Source organism: Gopherus flavomarginatus, chromosome 8 (assembly GCF_025201925.1).
Source record: "Gopherus flavomarginatus isolate rGopFla2 chromosome 8, rGopFla2.mat.asm, whole genome shotgun sequence".
In the NCBI taxonomy this organism is placed as follows: Eukaryota; Metazoa; Chordata; order Testudines; family Testudinidae; genus Gopherus; species Gopherus flavomarginatus.
Genome location: NC_066624.1, coordinates 92,599,396 through 92,622,618, shown reverse-complemented (window position 1 = coordinate 92,622,618; position 23,223 = coordinate 92,599,396). Strand labels below are relative to the sequence as shown.

At 45.6% G+C, this 23,223-nt stretch overlaps 1 protein-coding gene across 3 annotated transcripts in view; it reads left to right on the top strand.

Annotated features, from left to right (window-relative positions):
* The window catches only part of IFT80 (intraflagellar transport 80), a 161,357-nt gene that overhangs the window by 33,188 nt on the left and 104,946 nt on the right, over nt 1–23,223 (top strand). For all 3 annotated transcript variants that reach the window (XM_050965892.1, XM_050965893.1, XM_050965894.1), the window contains 2 exons: nt 5,562–5,672; nt 8,330–8,398. In XM_050965892.1, coding sequence (XP_050821849.1) covers nt 5,562–5,672; nt 8,330–8,398 — 180 coding nt within the window. The remainder of the gene's footprint in view (nt 1–5,561; nt 5,673–8,329; nt 8,399–23,223) is intronic.

Genomic DNA, 23,223 nt, shown 5'->3' with positions numbered 1-23,223 from the left:
GGCTGACAATTAACCTTAATAGTCCAGTTTTTTCTGTTGTTCAGGACATTACAAACCTTACAGATTTGATGCTGCTCCCAGGTCAGCTGAAAAACTCCCATTGACCTGAATGGTGTTTGATCAAGTCCTACATCAGCATCTTTTTATGCTTTCACTTGTTTACATTATTTAGGTATCACTGATTAAGGCAAATTTGCAGTTCTGTGCATGATTTCCGTCAGTACTACAATGGAGTGTACTTATCTTCGTAAGATAATTTCCCTTGACAAAAACAACGAGGAGTCCGGGGGCACAGATACAGGCATAAATATATATTGGCACATGAAGAGAAGGGAGTTACCTTACAAGTGGAGAGCCAGTGTTGACAAGGCCAATTCAGTCAGGGTGGAGGTGGTCCGCTCTCAATAACTGATGAACAGGTGTCAATACCAAGCGAGGGAAAATTGCTTTTGTAGTGAGCCAGCCACTCCCAGTCCCTATTCAAGCCCAAGTTAATGGTGTTAAGTTTGCAAATGAATTGCAGCTCTGCAGTTTCTCTTTGAAGTCTGTGCCATTCATGTGCCAGTCTATCTATGCCTGTATCTGTAATTTTCATTCCATGCGTCTGAAGAAGTGAGTTTTTTACCAACGAAAGCTTATGCCCAAATAAATCTGTTAGTCTTTAAGGTGCCACCGGACTCCTTGTTGTTTTTGTAGATACAGACTAACATGGCTACCCCTCTGATACTTTCCCTTGACAATTAGTGTTAAGGTTTCCATCCTCAAAATCTCTTTAACTAATTGATCTTGCAATGCGGCTGTGATTTTTTGTGGATTATGTACTATAGGATCTATAGTGGTATTAATTTTACATTAGGGAGTTACCTGAGGAATGCAAGAGAATGCAATGATGCATTTAATTACTTTAGAAGTTTAGGCCATCTGGACTAGCAGGTATTAAGTAGTACTAGATATGGAAGCTTCCCACTGTCATTACCTAGTTAATGAAATTAATACAGTGTTGCTGTATTTACAATGAGGCGCTTTAAATACTTCGTATTCTTGTTGTGACTGTAATTTACTGTATGTACCTTGCACATCCAGTGCTTCATCATGACCAAACAATTTCTGGATTGTATGCTTATGGGCGTTTTAAGATTTATTTCATGGGTATTCTAGTAGCTTGTGTAATAACGTTTCATTTACGCTTAACCTGTTGATGCTTACCTCCAATAGTATTACCTGTGAACACTTGGGGTATGTCTGCACTACCTGCCGGATCGGCAGGCAGCGATCTTTCCAGCAGGGATCGATTTATCGCGTTTAGTCTAGATGCGATAAATCGACCCCTGAGCGCTCTCCCGTTGACTCCTGTACTCCTGCACCGCGAGAGGCACAGGCAGAGTCGATGGGGGAGCGGTAGCATTCGACTCACCACAGTGAAGACACGTAGCTGAAGTTGCATAACTTAGATCGATTCCCCCCACACACACACCCCTTGTGTAAACCAGGCCTTGGTCTAGTTGGGCTGCTGCTGCTGAAACTGTTGCTACTGCTGGTCATATGTGAGTGATTATCTCCATGAAAACACTATCTGTGTATTGTAAGGCTGCTCATCCAGTCTATGTATTCGTTTGGATTTTCACATTTCTGGATAATTTCCTTTAATATTTGTGGGAAATCTGTCTTTTTACTATCAAATCATCTGACTTGTAGGAAAAGTGGATTTTTAACACTGGATTGGAAGAATCACTTGAGAATATGCAGTAAGAAACAGTCAGGCAGGGAGTGTACTGGATGGCTTAATACAGTGGTTCTCAAAGCCAGTCCGCCACTTGTTCAGGGAAAGGCCCTGGCGGGATGGGCTGGTTTGTTTACCTGCCGCGTCCGCAGGTTCTGCCAATCGTGGCTCCCACTGGCTGCAGTTTGCCGCTGCAGGCCAGTGGGGGCTGCGGGAAGGGTGACCAGCAAATCCCTTGACCTGCACTGCTTCGCTCAGCCCCCATTGGACTGGAGCGGCAAACTGCAGCCAGTGGGAGCCTTGATCGGCTGAACCTGCGGATGCGGCAGGTAAACAAACCGGCCCAGCCCACCAGCAGCTTTCCCTGAACAAGCAGTGGACTGACTTTGAGAATCACTGGCTTAATAGGTCCTTTTCTTTTCTAATGTCTATGATTCTAAGGGGAAAAAATGAACACATAGAAGACCTGATGGATGTTTTATATATGATTTTGTCATTTTCTAACAGCATTTTCAATGCCTATGTTCAAATAGAGGCTTTGCATAATATTATGGAGATTAACAGCACTTTGTTCCTGTTGTTTGCATTCTGAAAGATCTGCCAGGAAACCCTCTGTTTTTTAAAGTATTTTCAGTTATTTTTTGTCTTTGTTACTGACTTATTTAAAGACTGAAAATGTTTGTCCAGTCCAATATGTAAAATAAAGCATGAGAAAGCTGTGAATATGATAAAACATATTTCAGGCTTGTTATAACACAAACCACTTAAACTTTGCTGTTGTGGTTACCATGATGTTATCAGATGTCTTCATGTGTGTATTGCCTTCTAGGCAGTTCACAGTTAACTGGGTAAACATTTTTATCTGTGAGATTGCATATACATACTCATGTGATCAAGCCATCCAAAGAATAATTTCTTTTTGTATACAAGCATGCAATGAACTGCATTTATTTTTCTCCTTTGACCACCTCATTTGAACTCTGCCCACTAATCCATTTCTGCTAGCACTACATTTAATATTTCAAACCTTTGAGAAGCTGTCCAACAGTGTCTACTGCTATTTACTTAAAAAAAAAATCCCACAAAAAATTTATGCTTGCAGTAGTCAGTCCTTGATCAGGGATAGTCTTAAAGTCTGGTGTCTTATTGCTTCCTAATGCTAGAAATATATGCTATGCTGTACTGCTGGAATTTGTGAAAGATATAGTATTGTTATCTAGCTCAGGCGGATTGTGGCATAACAGCCTTTAAAATTATAACACTCTAATGCCCTCATGTAGAGCTCTTTAACAAATAATTTGATACACCTGTCATGCTGAGATCTGTACGTGGAAACTCAGGCAGCCTATTGTTGCGGGCAGGGGTAAATTCACAATAGGGCCAGGACATGAAAAATGACTGAAAGAAAAAATGCCTAAAATAACTTTTCTTCTTCGAGTGCTTACTCAAGCCTATTCTGTTGTAGGTGTGAATGCTCACCACATGCATTGGTGCCGGAAGTTCTTCCTTTGGTGGTATCCATAAGGGACCGGCTCTGGTGCCCTCTGCAGTGGCATGCGTATACACCAGTATAAAGGGCACCACCAGCTCCCCTCTCCCTCAGTTCCTTGTTACTGCCAGTGACAGTGCTGGAACGTCTCCTTGCCTCAGAATACTTTCCTATCTCAACTGTGCCTAGTAGCAAATTTGTTGTATATAGTTGTTAAAATTTGCATAGTTAATAGTTCCCTTGGTGTTAAGTTAGAATTAGTTAGTTCTTCGAGTGCTTGCTCATGTCCATTCCATATTAGGTGTGTGTACTCGCCACATGCACCGATGCCGGAAGTTTTTCCCTCAGCAGTATCCAGAAGGAACTGAGGGAGGGGACAGCCGGCAGCACCCTTATACTGATACATATGCGCACCACTCCAGGGGTCATCAGAGTCGGTCTCCTATGGATACCACTGAGGGAAAAACTTCTGGCACTGATGCATGTGGTGAACACACACACCTACAATGGAATGGACGTGAGCAACACATCTTGAAGAACAACAGTTCTCTTCCTCCTCGAGAAATTACTTCTGCTGGTCCTGGCTCTTGGGGGAAAAGTGCAATAAGCCCTAGACTTATTTAGAAAACAGTGATCATTGAGGTCATGCGTATTCCATCTTACAGATACAAATGATTAATTTGAAGTTATTTAAGGGATTGGAACCCCTGGCTCCCTCAGTTGCTCCTATTGTTCCAGACAGCGGGTCTTGGAATCTTTGCTCTATTTAGCTACTTTTCAGGATAGTTTGTTCCTGCTCTTATTTTTCTTTTCTTTTTATTTGTATTAGTTATAGTACTGTATAAATATTTTTTTTGAATATAGTTTAGCATTAGTTTAGTTTTTAAGGTACTTAGCTTTGGGTCATTCTATAATTCTAAGCCAGTTATTGTTCAGGCTGTTTCAGGACACCAATTCCTCCTTGGTCTGACCTTTGGTCCAGCTTGAAGCTGATCTTCTTCATGGCATGCCTGGGTAAAAAATTTTGGGTTAAGGATATATCATTTGGAAAGAAAGGCCTGTTTGTACTTTTGTTGAAGTCAGTAGTAAGTGTTGCCAATGCCTTTAGTGGAAGCGGACCCCAAATGTCCATAACAGACCAACATTTTAGACAATTTTAATTCCTCAGAGAAGGGCACTCTCCAGCATGATAGTCAGTTTGTACGAGCTTTTACCCTTTGGTGCTGAGTGGACTTTCAAATATAAGAGGGGGTCAGAAGTAGGAATTCCTTGGTTTGAGGCTCTTTTGATTCAGTGTTAATTCCATATGTATTATAGTTTTGGGGCAGTGAAATGGCACAAACTAATTTAAGTTAGTCAAGTCCAGAGAAAACTGAGAGGGACCTAACCAAAGTAGTTGAATGTGCAACATAGTGTCAAATGCAGTTCAATGTTGATAAATGCAAAGTAATGCACATTGGAGGGAAATATTTAAACTATTCATATACTGTACAGGATTCTCAATCGTATCAGGAGAGGAAAGGGTTTGGACATCAATATGGACAGCTAAATTGAGCTTGGCTCAATCAATGTACAGTTGTGACAGAAAACAACCCAAGCTGTTGCAATCCATAAGGAATGGGATGGAGAATAATTTGGGTAATATTATGATGCCATTATATAAATCAGACATGCTGTCTCAACTAGAATAGAGCATATGGTACTGCTCACCCTATTTCAAAAGGGATATTAAAGAATTAGAGGGCATTTAGAGAAGGGTGACTAAAGTGAACAGGGACATGTGAAAAGTGAAATTGAAAAGACTGGGATTGTTTATCTTAAAAAGGAGAAAGTAAAAGGGGACAAGATAAAATAATGAATGTCTAGAGAAGGTAGATTGTGAGCTTCTATTCTCCCAGTCTCAACTTAAGAACAAAAGGACATTACATAAATTAAAAGGTGGTAATTTCAAAACTGATGATAGGAAATACTTTTTCACAAAAAGCTAGCAAGATTCAAAAAGAGATTAGACATATGTGAATATCAAGAATACTCAGAGTTATAGTGAATGCTCACCTAAATTTTTACGATATAGTAAACTTCTTCATGCTTATGTTTTTAAACTAATCTAGCAATTAGGAACTGGGAGGTTTCTTGTGCTTTCATCTGAGGTGCCTGGTGCTGGCCAACTGGAGACAAGATACTAGATTAGATGGGAATTCCTGTGTTCCTATGAAATAATGGGGTTTAACCATCATATGTAAACAGTATTTTTATTTTAATCAGTTTTTTAAACTTGGGAGAACAGGATGCTATAGAAATGGGCACCGTACATAAATAAGATATCTAATTTTCTAACTTAACTTTGTTTAGGCAAATTCCATTTGATTTCAAAGATAGGAAGAGTGGAAAAAAGTGTAGAGGCTCACTGTGGAGCTGTACTTGCAGGAAGATGGAATTATGAAGGAACAGCATTGGTTACAGGTAAGAGTTTTTCCTTAAAGAATTAAAGATGGAAATTAAAATAATAAAAAGTCCCTTGCAAGAGAGCATAATTTAAAGATATGAGGTTAATATGCTAAATAGCTTCAAAAGAAGGGAATGGTACACCACTTATGTATTAGGGGCAGGCCTTGTGTACAGGGCCACTTAGTGCGTGTCAAGCCAGGGCATAAATCTACAGCACACTAGTCTGCCACACACTAAGTGGCTGTGTGGACCCTACTGCCAGGCACAAAAAGTGCCACAGATAGTGCACTTTGATTTACTCCTATTTTTGTGGTGGCAGGGTCCCCACATCCACTTAGTGTGTGGGAAGCTGGTGCATCATAGATTCACACCCTAGCTTGCTACGCACTGAATCGCCGTATGGACAAGCACTTAAGTTATTAAACAATTCAGTTTATGAAATACAAGTAATTACTTCCTCTGAGGGATAAACCGGTTGAATTTGTATAGAGGCAACTTTGAGGTGAATCCTTCACATTTATTTAGAAGCTGCAGATTGAAATTTCATAAACTTAATTGCAGTTACACCAAATTTGGATGGATAAAATTGAATCTATGAGTCTACAAACAAGAGACCTAGCATTAAATCTATAAGAAAAAGAGCAGTAATTCAAGAATAGGGACACTACATTGTTGATTTTAATGAATTTAACTGAATCAATTAATATATTTAAAAATAAGAACAGTGATTTACAGTTAAGGTAATGTTCTTATGGTTAATGGATAGTTAGGCAGTGATAACTCATCAATACCAGTTAAAAAGAATGAATTTTTAATGTATTTTTTATGCATAAGGCAATCAGAAGTAATTATTGAAAATGTAAAATGTTCATTTTCAAATGTTTAAATGTAATTTTTTTGTACTTTTATACTTTTTTGTTTAATTATTTTTTACATATGAAATTAGATAAATAGCACTATCATTGGCTGGCTTACATTCTAGGTAGTTACTATGTTGTATATTAAACATTTAATGTGTGGGCACGCACTTGCATACATTAGTGACCACTGTAGTAAAGACTGCCTAAGTGTTTCCACTTCAAACCCATCTTGAGTTGCTCAGCTTTTTGAGGCTTTTCACTTTTTGGGGCTGGCATTTTTCAGATCTTGGACTCCACTCACATTGAATCTCTCTGTTTTTAGAAACATAAGTGTAGTGGTGCCTGCTCCCGGTCTCTCCACAAACTCAGCCAAAGTACATTCACCAGTGCTCTTTTATTGTTCGTGCCTATCCCCACCACCTGCAATTTCATATCTTACAGACCAACACCCTGGGAGACCGCTAGCTTCTCTTGCCAGCAGAGATCTAGAGCTCCTTGCTCCTCCCTTTCCTGTCTCTCCCCTTCTGCTTCCTCCCAGCCAGCTTTATATAGCAGGCTGGCAGATGCATCCCCTCAGGTGATTAGGGTGTGGCCTCCCCAGCAAGTCCTAACTAATCCTCCTTTTAAGCAGAGCTGGGCTAACAGGGGCCTGGCTTGGATCTCCTAGCCAGCACCCTGTTACAGTAAGCAAAAGGTTTGGCTGTTTTTGAGTAGAAAGTTACAATAAATAAAAATCCCCCTCACCCCCAAAAATCCCTCCAGTGCTCAAACAAAAAGGAAGCAGAACAAGAATGTTCTTGTAACTCAGAGGTGTAGCCGTGTTAGTCTGGATCTGTAAAAGCAGCAAAGAATCCTGTGGCACCTTATAGATTAACAGACATTTTGGAGCATGAGCTTTCGTGGGTGAATACATGACATGCATCTGACGAAGTGGGTATTCACCCACGAAAGCTCATGCTCCAAAACGTCTGTTAGTCTATAAGGTGCCACAGGATTCTTTGCTGTTCTTGTAACTGTTTTTGAATGGTTCAAAAGCCAAATCTGTTGTAAGTAGAAAAGTGAAATTTGGCAGATAAATAGTCCTCGTGGAGTAGAAGTGACTTTGTGTTCTGGTGATAATTTATTTTCAACTGTCTGAGTTAGAAAACTTTGCAAATAGAACTATGCTGTACATTTTTAATGATGATAGCACTTTAAAGTAACACTTGGCATGAAGGTAGGCTGCAGTGTGTGTACTCAAACTTTGCTGCATAGTGGATATACATATGAATGAGGAAATGCTCCAAAAGGCTCAGACTCCCTACCTTAGGATTTTTGGGAATGTGCAATTTAATTATGGAAATCAAGCTTTTAGAGTTGAGAGTTCCTACAAACTTTATCCTCAAATTTCACCATTCACCAAGTATAAATCACCAGTTTAACCTCGAAGGCCTGATACTACTCTCTTTTGATCTGCAGCAACTTAAGGATATCAGGTGTGGGTTATTGAACTGTAAGCAAATGAGTAGTACTAGTAATGATGAATAGGGGACTAGGAGCTAGGAGAGAGTTGGGTAATTATTGGCTCTCCCTTCTCAGAAAGTGTTGTCAGGCAAGATGACCACAGGACTCCGAGTGGAAAAGAAGCTGCGATGACAGCAGCAGAAAAGCAGTTTAAATATGTTTTCCATAAGACACATTCTTTCTAATTAGCAAATAAATAAATGAATAAATAAGTAGAACTAACCCTAAGTGTACCTAAATTTAAAAATGTCATATATTTTAATTTTTTTGAATTTTGAAAGAAACATGATGACTTTCTGTTGTTTACAGTTGGTGAAGATGGACAAATAAAAATCTGGTCTAAAAGTGGAATGCTAAGATCCACTTTAGCACAGCAAGGTAAGTTAATTTATTTCTAAAGCTTGGTTTTAAATGTTTAATTTCAGCTATATATAATATATTCTAGTGCCTTCCCCTAAATCTGGCAGTAGTTGCTTAGATCAGGATATTAGGGCTTGACTCAACTTTCATTAAAATCAAAGGGAATTTTTCTGTTGACTTCACCGGAAGTTAGATCAGGTAATATTCTTTGAGAGGCAAGCCTTCTTTGAAAGCCTATCGCATCTGAAAACTGTAGGCACCATTCTGAATCTTGAAACTAAATTCACAGAAAATGTTGTTTCATACTTCCATAGAGTTTAAGGCCAGAAACCACGATTTCATCGTCTAGTCTGACCACCTGCATATCACAGACCTTTAACTTTCACCCAGTTACCCCTATAGTGAGCTCAATAACTTGGGTTAGACTAAAGCATTTCAGTCTTCAGAACCTTTAAATTGTTTTGTACCACAGGCAGAAAACAGGTGACAGTGCCCAGGACCCCTGCAATGGCAGGGAACTGATTAGGTGAGAGAATGATTTGGGTGAGATGGTACAGCAGGCAGTCTGTGCCCCATGGGTAAAGAAAAGTGAAAAATCCCCAGGGTCCCTGCTTGCCCCAATTCCATATGGCTCTTGATATGTCCAATATGATGTCCAGATCAATGGCCACTGCACTGGCTATGCAGAGATTCTACTAGTTCAGGCTTCAGGGATCCCATGTGAGGCCCGGTCACTATAAAAGAACTGCCCTTTGAGGGTAACAAACTCTTTAACAGAAGCACCAACAATGTCTTGCATACTTTAAAAGACTTATGGGTTGCACTGAAATCTCCGGGCCTGTGTGTCCTGGTTCCCAAGAGGAAATTCCCGAGACAACAGTTACAACATTATAGGTGTAGGCACTAGATTCAACTATCCACAACAGCATATCTTGAAGCCCCTAAGAAAGAGACAGCATTTCCAGTGCAGATGAACCTCAGCTTCCTCCTTGACTGCCTCTCCATCCTGGACTCTGGGGCAATGCCAATTTTGAAACACAAGTTATGAGTCTTATAGAACCAACCTCTTCTTCCATTACACTCTCCCTTTGGCAATCATCTCTCCCATTTCTAGAATGCCTGGTTAGGGGTAACGTCAGACCAGTGGTCCTCAAGATCATCAAGGGAGATTATTGTATACAGTTTGAGGCTGTTCCCATCCCTTCCCCTCCATCCATAACCCTCTTCAGGGACCTCTCCCATGAGAATCTAATGAAGCAAGAAAAAAACTCCCCGATACAACTGAAAGTGTTGGACGAGGTACCTCAGAAGTTCAGAAGCAACCATTTTTTTTGCCATTTGTGACCATTTCTCAGGGTGCCCTGGACTGCAAGTTACTTTGTTACTCCCCTTCCTCCAGTGTGAGAGAATCTTTTTTGTGGTAGCTGGATGTCAGCTCCCCGACATGGTCAGACCTTCAGCCATTCAAGCACTCACCTCAGAAGTCTGCCTGCTCCTACTTTCCCTTGCAGGTTAACAATAGGTGCACCCAGATCCTGAGCCACTCTGAAAGTGCCCCCTCTTAAGTGTCCAGCCCCTATCACTGGGCACTCACAGTAGTTAACAGGTTCACTACTCCCAAGAGAATAGTGTGTGTGTATACACACACTCTGTCTCTCTTTTCCCTCCGTACAAAGGAATAGTGCAGGCACACACACACTCTCTCTCTCCCACACATGCACACTCCAGCTTGTTTGATTCAACTGTCAGTTCCAATATAACACAGCACTGTAATCTGTTTGTAATAAAAACAAATATATGTTTATTAACAAAAGTAAAGATTTAAGAGATAGTGAGTTGAGGATAATAAGAACAATAGGTCACAAATAAAACAGAAGTATAACATGTTTCTACTAGACTAACACTTAAGTTTAACAGGCTTACCTTGTCTAAAGAAATTTCTCACTTAAGCCCTTTCGTGCAGCATTTAAACAGCAGTTGGTTGAGATCCTGTTTTCACTGCCTGGTTACTCCCTCAAGTGCAGGATAAATGAGGAGTCTTTGTGCCATCCTCTTATTCCCCTATAGTCTACCGTTTTTGTCCCCCAGACTCAGGATGACTCCCTATGCTTTTCCTCCTGAATTGTTGGTTCCATCCTGTCCACCTGTTTCTCCTATTAACTTTCACATGTAAATGGGCCTATTTTGTGTTTGTTGTTACAATGCTTGATCTACATATGAACTGAGGCTGGTGATTCCATGTCCCTTTGGTAAAAGCAGCTTGCCAACCCTGCCTGTTGACACAGTTTAAAACATTTTTGGAAAGTACATATGACTCCTTACACATTGACCTTACATACATCTTGCAACGCTTATGATGACCAATATGATATGAGCTTTCATTTGATTCCTCAAACCAGGGGTCCCCAATGCGGTGCCTGCAGGCGCCATGGCACCCGCCGGGGTGTCTAAGTGCACCCGCATACTGGCCAGTGGACGAGCATCCGCTGAAATGCTGCCCACAAGCTGCGTCATCCAGAGGCGTTGCCACCAAAATAGCGCTGAAAATCGGCAGAATTTTGGTGGCGACACCTCTGGATGACGCAGCTTGTCGGCGGCATTTCGGCAGTGACACCTACTGACATTGCCACTTGTCCGTGGAATTTCGGCGGATGCTTGTCCACCGCCACTGTCCTCCATGACTCGTCGTCTGGCACCTGCCAGACAAAAAAGGTTGAGGACCACTGCCTCAGACCTATTTTATAGGTAAATACTATGAAAGCAATGTGTTGTGTAGTGAGTTTTTCAGGCCTGATAAGTGTTGCTGACACAGAATAGTGACCTCTTTGGCCATTGGCACCAGTTGACCTCTGTTTCACACCTGCCCACTGATGTTGATCTCCATCAATAGATTTCTTACTACAATAGACTAAATCAATCAATTATGGTCTCACCTCAGCACTCAGATGAGGACTTGCCATGTGACTTTACTTATGCCTTCTGCATGGGTCATTGAGATCTATATATCTGCCAAAAAGGCACACCATGGACCACTGGTTACAGACCTCACAGAGTTCTCTCCTCCTTAAACCGATGGACTTATCCAACCGAGGTATACAAAGGAATGTCCTTCTTACTGGCATAGCCAGCCAAGATACGGGCCATCGACTCTTCCATTCAAGGTTTGGGGGAACTCATATGGCATAGCTGAAGATTCTGTGGAGATAGTTGTCTCAGGAGATCACCCTCCACATAAATGTCTTGGAACTCAAGGCTATCAAATTCTTCTACGAGCCTTCCCACCCCTACTCAAAGACCTGATGATTCATGTCCTCATGAACAATACGCGGTGGTGCACTCCATCAACTGGCAAAAGTACTAAATCCTCCCCTCTTGAGACTTTGGGACCAGTATATTGAACATCACATTACATCAGTGGGTCCGCAGCTCCGGAGCCTCTAGAACACACTGGCAGACTGCATTAGTAGAGGCCTGGAAACCACAAGTTGTCCCTCGAGACCGGAAGACATCCAGAAGGACTTCGGAGATGGTGGTTTCCACAGGTGGACCTGTTTGCAAGGATTCTTACTGCCAAATGTATTGGTCCAAAGGAAGTGCGAGCTAAGGCTTCATATCAGATTATTTTCAGTTCGCATGGACCTCTAGCTTTTCCTTGTATCCCTAAAATACCCACAACTCTGAGGAAACTAAGAGAAGATGCTAGTTGTGTTATTGTTCTGCCACTAGTTAGGATGGGTTGATTTAAATAAAAAATGATATAATCACCAATTTTATTCATGGTTTAAATCAGGTGAAACCTTTATTTAAATCATAGATTTTAATCACCTTTTGCATTTGTCCTTTTTAGTTATTTTCCTAAAGGTAAGTTGATGCTCATTGGCTCATAACTATTAAAATAGTTGTTTTGCAGCTAAATATAATCATTACACTAAATTTGGTCCTTTTTTTTACTAACCAGGAGGTCACTCTATATCCATACGCATTTATTTAAACAATTATGTAGCTTAACTTTTTACTAGATGATGATTAAATTTTTGCTTGCAATTTGTGTCAAGCTGTATTTGGATGGAAATTCAAATTCAATTAAAAATGTACAAAAACATCATTGTATTATGTTTTTATTGAGTAAAGTTACCTTAAATGTGCTTGATACATAAGAAAAACATTATCAAAATGTTTTGCTTTTAAAACTAAGGACATATCTGTGGTTAGTGAATGTAACTGATGTTTCTGGTCATCATATCCTTCAAGGTTTTAGACATAGACGACTCGTGCGTGGGTCACAGTCTAAAGGGGAGGACACATCTCAGCAGGTGCCTGAGACAGATTAAGAGAGCCAGCCATGCTCTCTTAATCTATCTCAGGCAGCTACTGTGCTGTACAAAGCAGCGACCCAGAGTGGCCAGTGTGAGAAGTGGCTGATTCTGCTCCCCACTCAGGCCCAGCTGCGAGGAAGAGGGGCTGAGCATGCTGGGCCTCGGGTGCAACAGGAGAAGGGAGCCCCTCCCCATCCAACATGGCAGGCCAAGCAGAAATCTACGGGTAGGGGGGAGACACTTGACTCCCATATTCCCCCCTCCCCCATGTGTCACTTACGGTTTTAGACTAGTAGATCTCATGCTCTCACACCTTGTTTTTACTCCTAGATTCCTATTGGAAAATTAGCTTTCCTGCTTTTTAGCACCAGATTGGTTTCTTAACTTTGAATGAACTAGTCAGTGAAGTGATCTAGTTGAATAGACTGTAAAAAAACATATTCTTTGTGGACCTACAGAAAGGCTACTGCTGTCAAAAACTGTAGAAACTTGGTGTAAGGTTGAGATCTACTAATCTAAAACCTTGCAGGACATGGTGACCAGCAACAGCCAGTTCAATTCACTAACTCCAGATAATACATCCTTAGTTTTAAACTCAAAACATTTTGATAATGTTTGGCACTTCAACCAACTCTGATTCCAGGTCTTTAGCCAGAGATTTCCACCAGTTCAGTGGTTTGACCTTCTGGAAAATTTGGCAGGAAACGTACTGCTACGTATTATTTTGTGTATTTAATTTAGATTATTTTAATAGATTATAATAAATTTAGGCCTCAACATAGATTTTCAATTTCAAATTTAATTTTAAAATTAGTTTATTTGTAACACAAACAAACAAAAAAATCTGCATTTAATTAACATTTTAAAAATTATGTTTTTAAAATGTTAATTAAATACAGTGGGTTTTTTATTCATCCTGTCTCCAGGATAGGCCAAGCAGTTTTGGTTCTCTGAGCTAGTGAACCCTTCCATTGAATGGTCTGTCACCTAACCAATCTTGTCAGACTTGATCTCACAAAACAGTGGGCACATCCCTTCTCTGGACATGATGTCCCTGCACCTGACAACCTGGGATGTTGGCAGGATGACTCCTAGAGAGGGAAGCTGGTCAGCTTCAAGCAGGACATTCTCATTCACAGCAGGAAACCCTGAACCAGGTTAACTCATAGATCAAATTGAAGAGTCTCTTCAGGCAATGTAACATCAACTTTTACCAGTAACATGCTATGTTAGAATATTTACTCCCTTTAAAAAATAAAAAAATAATAATTGGAGGTATACCTATTTCCTAGAACTGGAAGGGACCTTGAAAGGTCATTGAGTCCAGCCCCCTGCCTTCACTAGCAGGACCAAGGTGACATGGAGTCTGTAAGTGAAGGTGGTCCCATGTTGTTTCTTTTCCCCTGTGTATGCTGAAATGCAGATTTGCCTTTTCTCCTTGCTGTCTCAAGGAACCTGTTTACTTTTTATATGTAAATTGAAGTTTATTTTTTTTAGGAAAGACCTGTTTAACCACTCCTGCTTAGTTAGGGCTGTATGGGTTTGAATATGTGCTACTAACATCATCTAGAGGGAATTTATAACTTTACATATAATGCTGATACATACATTTCACCATGATGATATTGACCAGTGAATTATTAGTTCTTCTTCGAGTGATTGCTCACATCCATTCCAGTTAGGTGTGAGCGCCGTGCGTGCACGTTCGTCGGAAACTTTTTTTACCCTAGCAACTCCAGTGGGCCGGCAGGTCGCCCCCTAGAGTGGCGCCGCCATGGCGCTCGATATAAACCCCTGCCGGCCCACCCGCTCCTCAGTTCCTTCTTACCGCCGTGTCGGTCGTTGGAACTGTGGAGCGCGGCATTGCTGTCCTCCACGTCCCTAGCTCTCCTTGTTACTACCGTTATTACTACAGTTGTTAGTTAGTCGTTAAGTATAGTTAGTTAATTAGTTGTAGTGTGAATAGTATTTGTATATAGTTGTTCGCCGGTCTGGGCTGTAGCCCTTCCCGGCACCGGGCTCATGCCTGGTTCGCCGGGCTTTAAGCAATGTGCGGCCTGTAAAAAGCTTATGCCAACCAGCGACCCTCACGACACGTGTCTAAAGTGCCTGGGGGAATCGCACAGGTCGGACAAGTGCCGCATTTGCAAGGCTTTTAAGCCCAGAACAAAGAAGGAGAGAGACCAGAGACTCAGGACTCTCCTGATGGAAGCGGCACTTGACCCAGCAGCTTCGCAGGCCGTGATCTCGACGCCGGCACCGGATCGCACCGGCACCGGAAAGACTCCCCGGCACCGACCTTCCCCGGCACCGGGTGCAGAAGCGAGACCATCAACGTCTGCTACTCCAGCCAGGCAGACTCGAATTGAGCGCCCGGCATCGGCCGCGGCACTACCGGCACCGTCGACTCCCGGCCCAGTGGGTCCGTCGAGTCCGGTACCGCCAAGCTCCCCCATAAGATCTGGGGTTGAGCTATTGGTCCCATCCACTCCGGAGACCTTCGCCTCGGCACGGGACCTTATCGCTCTGACTGAGTCTACTCAGCTGCCACCCCCGGTACCTCCGGTGCGGGTAGCATCTAGGGGCAAGCCCACGATGACGGCACCGTCTCGGGACTCACGCTCGCGATCGAGGTCCCGACGCCACGGTCGCTCGAGATCCCGCCGCCGCTCGCAGTCCCGGCACCGCTCCCCTCGGCGGTACCGGTCGCACTCGCGGCACCGATCGACCTCCAGACGGTCACGGTCTGACTCCAGCCGTCGATACCGGCACCGTGACTCTAGGAGCCAGTCTCGCCGTCATTCACCACGCCGGTCGACCTCCCGGCACCGAGCTGGTGGCAGGTCCCGGTCCCGGTCGACCTCCCGGCACCACGTCGGTGGCAGGTCCCGATCCCGATCCCGGCACCGAAGCAGCGGCCGGTACCGGTCCAGATCCCGGCACCAAGACAGAACCCGGTCCCGATCCCGGCGCCGCTATGACTCCCGGTACCGATCCCCGGCACCGAGAAGATCTTCGGTGCCGAACCGCGCAGACTCTTATCAGCCGCGGTCGGCCCCGCCATGGCCTTCTAGACAGCCGTCGGTGTCATCTCAAGCGGACAGCGTATATGCGCTGGGCACCGCAGACAGGCGGCATTATTCCAGGACCCTCCGCAACAGGACCAGGGTCCGCAGCTGTGGGGGTTTTGGACACCCTGGGCGTACCATCAAGCCCAGGGCCCCCAACAGCTTCCTGCTAGGCCTGCAACGGCGGAGCACAGGGTGCCGGAGGCTTCGTTGTCTCGCCCCCCTCCCTCCCCTGATGGAGAGGAAGGATCGAAGCAGCAAGACCCTGGTCTTGCTCCTGAGACAGAGGCGAGGGTTGAGGGGGACCCCCCACTGGACACTTTCTTGCCAGGGGTCTCCTCATCCTCCTCCCCCGACGAAGCGGTGGCTGGCACTTCCTCCAGTAGCCCTCCTCCGCTAGATCTCAGGGCACACCAAGACCTCCTTAGGCGAGTAGCACAGAATCTGAGCTTGCAAGCCGAGGAGGTCTCTGAGATCGAGGACCCCATCGTCACCATCCTCTCATCCGATGCTCCCACCAGGGTCGCCCTACCCTTCATTAGGACGATCCAGGCCAACGCCAATACAATCTGGCAGTCACCGGCCTCCATCCCCCCTACGGCAAGGGGCGTCGAGAGGAAGTACATGGCCCCCTCCAAGGGCTACGAGTACCTCCACGTTCACCCGACTCCGTGTTCCCTGGTGGTGCAGTCGGTGAACGAGAGGGAGCGCCACGGACAGGAAGCCCCAGCCCCCAAATCCAAGGAGGCCAGGCGTATGGACCTCCTCGGCCGCAAGGTCTATTCGGCTGGGGCCCTTCAGCTCAGGGTTTCAAATCAGCAAGCCCTTCTTAGCAGATATGCTTTTAACTCATGGGTGGCAGCGGACAAATTCAAAGAGCTGCTGCCACAGGAGGCCCGCCAAGAATTTGCGGCCATTCTGGACGAGGGCAAGAAGGTTGCACGAACCTCGTTGCAGGCCTCTCTGGACGCTGCAGACTCGGCTGCCCGCACCCTCGCCTCGGGGGTAACGATGCGCCGCATCTCCTGGCTTCAGGTCTCTGGCCTTCCACCGGAGCTCCAATACACCATCCAGGACCTCCCGTTCGAAGGCCAGGGCCTGTTTTCAGAAAAGACAGACCCCAGACTCAAAAGTCTTAAAGACAATCGGGTCATTATGCGCTCCCTCGGGATGCACACGCCAGGAACACAGCGCAGACCCTTCCGGCCACAGCAGCAACAGCAGCGTAGGCCATACCCCCAGTTCCGCCAACGGCAGGACCTTAATAGGCGCCGCGGCAGGAATGGAAGGCGTAGACATTCGGGGAACCAAGGGGGGCAGAATCAAAGCTCCTCTAAGCCCCCGCCTGGGCCCAAGCCTTCGTTTTGAAGGTGCGCCCGAGGGCGCATTAACAGTTTCCCCCACGGATCCTTCCCCCCCCCGTTTTCCAACCGCCTTTCGTTTTTCCTCCCGGCGTGGACCCAAATAACATCGAACCGCTGGGTCTTACACACGCTGCAGACGGGATACCGCCTGCAGTTTATATCATTTCCTCCTTCCCGCCCCCCTTCCTCGTCCCTCTTCAGGGACCCCTCTCTCGAGCAATTCCTTCGGCAGGAGGTACAGACGCTCCTCAACAAAGGAGCTATAGAGGCGGTTCCGGAAAACGAGAAAGGCAAGGGGTTTTATTCCCGCTACTTTCTGATCCCCAAGGCCAAGGGAGGCCTCAGGCCTATCCTCGACCTGCGAGAGCTCAACAAGTACCTAGTGAAGTTGAAGTTCCGCATGGTATCCCTGGGGACCATTATCCCATCCCTGGATCCGGGAGACTGGTACGCCGCCCTCGACATGCAGGACGCTTATTTTCACATTGCCATTTGGCCACACCACAGACGTTTCCTTCGATTCGTGGTGGGCCGTTTTCACTACCAATTTGCAGTCCTCCCATTTGGCCTTTCTACGGCTCCGAGGGTATTCACAAAATGCATGGCCGTCGTTGTGGCACATCTTCGGCGCAATCGTATCCACGTGTTCCCTTACCTAGACGATTGGTTAATTCGGGGCACGTCGGAGCTACAGGTTTGCAGCCACGTCCGCAGGATCATCGGCCTGTTTGCTACCTTGGGCCTCATGATCAACGTGGACAAGTCCACCCTGCTCCCCACGCAGAGGGTGGAGTTCATCGGGGCCGTCCTGGACTCCACCGTGGCCAGGGCTCTTCTGCCGTTACCAAGGTTCCAGGCATTGTCGGCGTTCGTTCAGCGATTGCAGGCAGCCCCCTTAACATCAATACGGACACGTCTAACCCTGTTAGGCCACATGGCAGCATGCACATTTGTGACCGGTTACGCTCGGCTCCGCATGAGGCCCCTCCAGTCGTGGCTCATCGCACATTACCGGCCGGCAAGGCAACCACTAGACATGCTGATCACAATCCCCAGGGGGTGTTGGATTCTCTCAGCTGGTGGCTAGACCAGTCCGTAGTGTGTGCGGGGCTCCCATTCCACCTACCCCAGCCCTCGGTGTCCCTAACGACGGATGCCTCAGATCTTGGCTGGGGGGCCCACCTGGGATCCCTGAGAACACAAGGCCTGTGGTCCCTGCAGGAGGTGAAGCTGCACATCAACATGTGGGAGTTGAGAGCGGTCCGCCTTGCTTGTCAAACGTTCTGTCACCAGCTTCGGAGTCGTTGTGTTGCGGTGTTTACCGACAACACGACGACCATGTCTTATATCAACAAGCAGGGCGGCACCAGATCCTCTCCCCTATGTCACGAGGCGATGCAACTCTGGGACTTTTGCGTAGCCCACTCCATTCACCTCACGGCTTCCTTTCTCCCCGGAGTACGGAACACGCTGGCAGACCGCCTGAGCAGATCCTTCCTCTCCCACGAGTGGTCCCTTCGCCCGGACGTCGCCCTCTCGATCTTCCAGAGGTGGGGTTATCCCCGTGTGGACCTCTTCGCGTCCGGGTGGAACAGGAAATGCCAGGCGTTCTGCTCTTTTCAGGGCAGGGAACCCGGGTCTATAGCGGATGCCTTCCTTATTCCGTGGACGACCCACTTGTACTACGCGTTTCCCCCGTTCCCGCTGGTCCACAGGGTCCTTCTGAAGGTGCGCAGGGACAGGGCCCGCGTGATCATGGTAGCCCCGGCGTGGCCCAGGCAACATTGGTACCCCATGTTGCTGGACCTGGCCATAGCCGACCCAGTTCCCCTGCCCCTTCACCCGGACCTGATCACCCAGGAACACGGGACTCTCTGTCACCCGGACCTGCAGTCGCTGCACCTAGTGGCGTGGTTCCTGTGTGGCTGACCAGTTCTGAACTGCGCTGCTCCACCCCGGTACAGGAGGTACTCTTGGGCAGCAGGAAGCCTTCCACTAGAGCGACATACTCGGCCAAGTGGAAGCGTTTCTCCTGTTGGTGCGTGGAGAAAGGTCTCCGCCCGATGGAAGTTTCGGTGGCCAATATTTTAGACTATATTTGGTCCCTCAAACAACAGGGCCTGGCGATATCGTCCTTGCGGGTCCACCTGGCGGCTATCTCCACCTTTCACCCGGGTGGGGATGGCCGCTCCGTTTTTTCTCACCCGACGGTGACTAGATTCCTGAAGGGGCTGGAACGTCTATACCCTAACGTCCGACTCCCTGCTCCAACCTGGGATCTTAACCTGGTGTTGTCTCGGCTCATGGGGCCCCCCTTCGAGCCGTTAGCTACTTGCTCCCTACTCTATCTCTCTTGGAAGACTGCCTTTCTAGTAGCTATCACCTCAGCTAGACGGGTGTCGGAACTCCGGGCTCTCACGGTAGACCCCCCGTATACAGTCTTCCATAAAGATAAGGTGCAGCTGAGGCCACACCCTGCCTTTCTCCCCAAGGTGGTCTCAGCCTTCCACATCAACCAAGAGATATTCCTCCTGGTTTTTTTCCCGAAACCTCACTCTTCAGGCAGGGAGCAACAGCTCCACTCGCTTGATGTCCGTAGGGCTCTCGCATTCTATGTGGAGAGGACCAGACCGTTCCGCAAATCCCCCCAGCTTTTCGTGGCAGTAGCGGACCGCATGAAGGGGCTTCCCATTTCTTCGCAGAGGTTATCCTCGTGGGTAACGTCCTGTATCAGGACCTGCTATGACTTGGCCCACGTCCCTACGGGCCGTGTGACTGCGCATTCTACCAGGGCGCAGGCGTCGTCGCTGGCTTTCCTCGCCCGTGTGCCCATCCAGGAAATCTGTCGGGCAGCGACCTGGTCGTCGGTCCACACCTTTGCTTCCCACTACGCCCTGGTCCAGCAGTCAAGAGAGGATGCGGCCTTCGGATCTGCAGTGCTCCATGCCGCTACTTCTCACTCCGACCCCACCGCCTAGGTATGGCTTGGGATTCACCTAACTGGAATGGATGTGAGCAATCACTCGAAGAAGAAAAGACGGTTACTCACCTTTGTAACTGTTGTTCTTCGAGATGTGTTGCTCACATCCATTCCACATCCGCCCTCCTTCCCCACTGTCGGAGTAGCCGGCAAGAAGGAACCGAGGAGCGGGTGGGCCGGCAGGGGTATATATCGAGCGCCATGGCGGCGCCACTCTAGGGGGCGACCTGCCGGCCCACTGGAGTTGCTAGGGTAAAAAAAGTTTCCGACGAACGTGCACGCGCGGCGCGCACACCTAACTGGAATGGATGTGAGCAACACATCTCGAAGAACAACAGTTACAAAGGTGAGTAACCGTCTTTTTTCAAATGATACCTCACAAGGCATTTTTTGTAAAAATATTCTTATGCTAATATGTACAATGTGAATACAGGGGTGCATTTGATCACTCTCACTGAGTCATCTCCAGCTTCTTAAATGGCTTTCTTTGAACTTTTCCACTGGTAATAAGACTGGACCCTCAATGGGATCTTAATTCAGTACTTTCAACACTTAGCAAGCCACCTTTTGAACCCCTGGCCACTTGTTCAGTGCTACACTTGTCTATGAAGGTTGCCTTCCTCATTGCCATCATCTTAGCCAGATGGGTAGGTGAACTGGGGGCCCTAATAGTAACCCCCCACACACACACACACAATATTTCATCAAGACAAGGTCTTGCCACAGTTGTATTCAAAATTCACCCCTAAAGTAATTTAGAAATTTCAAATAAACCAGACTATCCACTTTACCTGTGTTCTTCCTCATTCCCCCCATCTCCAGCATCGAGAAGAGACTTCATTCTCTCTCTATTTGAGATGAACTTTGGCATATTTCCTACAGAGAACAAAACAGATCAAAAAGTCATCTAGGCTCTTTCATAGTGGAACAAGCTTGAGGACAAACTCTTTTCTCCCTGAAGATTTCCAAGTGGATCTCTGACTGTATCCTACTTTGTTATTAAGTGGTACACCTTCCTCCCCCACATGGGGTATGCATCCTCAGTGGCTTCAAGAAGTATCTCTGCTTGATATTTGCAAGACAGCTGTTAAGGTTCCTTCCCCACTCTGAACTTTAGGGTACAGATGTGGGGACTTGCATGAACACCTCTAAGCTTAACTACCAGCTTAGATCCGGTTTTGCTGCCAAATACTGACTCCCTTCTCTGGAAAGTCTTGAGAGACTTCTTCACCAAGTCCCTGGTGAACACTGATCCAACCCCTTGGACCTTAACACAAGGAGAATTTAACCATCCCCCCTCCTCTCCCCCACCAATTCCTGGTGAGTCCAGATCCAATCCCCTTGGATCTTAAAACAAGGAAAAATCAATTAGGTTCTTAAAAAGAAGGCTTTTAATTAAAGAAAGAAAGGTAAAAATCATCTCTGTAAAATTAGGATGGAAAATAACTTTACAGGGTAATCAGATTCATAGAGCCCAGAGGAACTCCCTCTAGCCTTAGGTTCAAAGTTAAGCAAACAGAGGTAAATCCTCTTAGCAAAAAGGAACATGTACAAGTTGAGAAAACAAAGTTAAACCTAACACGCCTTGCCTGGCTGTTACTTACAAGTTTGAAATATGAGAGACTTGTTCAGAAAGATTTGGAGAGCATGGATTGATGTCTTGTCCCTCTTAGTCGCAAGAGCGAACAACCCCCAAAACAAAGAGCACAAACAAAAGCCTTCCCCCCACCAAGATTTGAAACTATCTTGTCCCCTTATTGGTCCTTTGGGTCAGGTGTCAGCCAAGTTATCTGAGCTGCTTAACCCTTTACAGGTAAAAGGATTTTGATGTCTCTGGCCAGGAGGGATTTTATAGTATTGTATACAGGAGGGCTGTTCCCTTCCTCTATAGTTGTGACAACAGCAATGTGGAGTTCCATCTATGCCTTGGTCCAAGCTCCTCCACTAATTCATCCTTTTGGATGGCAGTTCTGCAAGCAGCCATACCACCTGCATCCTTACACCCCCTCATCCTCTTTAAGTAGTGCTTGCCAATCACCCACAGTGGAACACACATAGGGACCAGAACTTGAAGAAGAAAGGAAAGTTACTCATCCTTGATAACTGGAGTTGCTTGAGATATGTGGTCCCTCGCTGTAGTCCATTACCTGCCCTCCTTCCCTTCTGCTTCGAATAATCTCTGATTCATGGTAAGAGGAGGAACGAGAGAGGCATCAGTCTGCCCCACCTCTTATACCTTCAGCACAAAGTATGAGGAGGGGAAGGGCACAGGTGCAGATCAGTGGACACTGCTTGTTAGAATTATCTGGTCTTAGATGCATTGAACACATGCATACCTCTTGTGGAATACAGATAGGGACCACACATCTTGAAGAACTCCAGTTACAAAGGGTAAGCAACTTCTCTTTCTTTTTTAAACTGAAATTTTTCATGGGTACTCACTTCCTTAAGGCAAACTTCTTTTAATTACATTTGAGAAAAACGGTTCATTTGTTTTTAAATAAGATGACAGTCTAAAAGAAAAATATTTTTCCCAATATAAAAATACTGAATTTTTTAGAGTGTTACCCCAAATTTAATTGCAGGTTGCCCACAAAGAGAAGAGTTTATTGTGTGGCCTTGATATTAAGAATTAATTTTATTTCTTCTCCTGCAGTTCCTCCAACGTATTATTGATCATAAAATTTTGATCTTTTGTTTTTGTTATTGGAAATATAAAAATGCACCATCAGGGCATCCTGGTTACATGTATATCAGAAATAAAATTTACAAATAAACCAGTGACACAGATTATGGACTTTTCTACCCTTCACCCTATTAACAAGAATGAACAGATGCCGACCCCCCAAAGCTTTCTTGTAACTTCCCTCACCTTCTCCTTTCTCAAAAGTCAGGGAAAACAGATGAGCCTTGCCCAGAAAATCAAAAAACTCAAACTCTGTCAGACCAAGTTCTGGGTATTAGTGAGTTGCAGCCATAAAATAATTATATTGTTTAAAGTGAGGTTAGGCTAGTTCTAATACCAACTACACTGTAATTTATGGTTATTTTCTTGGGGAAAAATAGTAAAATATTTTTACCAGTTTCTCCCTTTCCCCCTGGGCTCACTTATTTT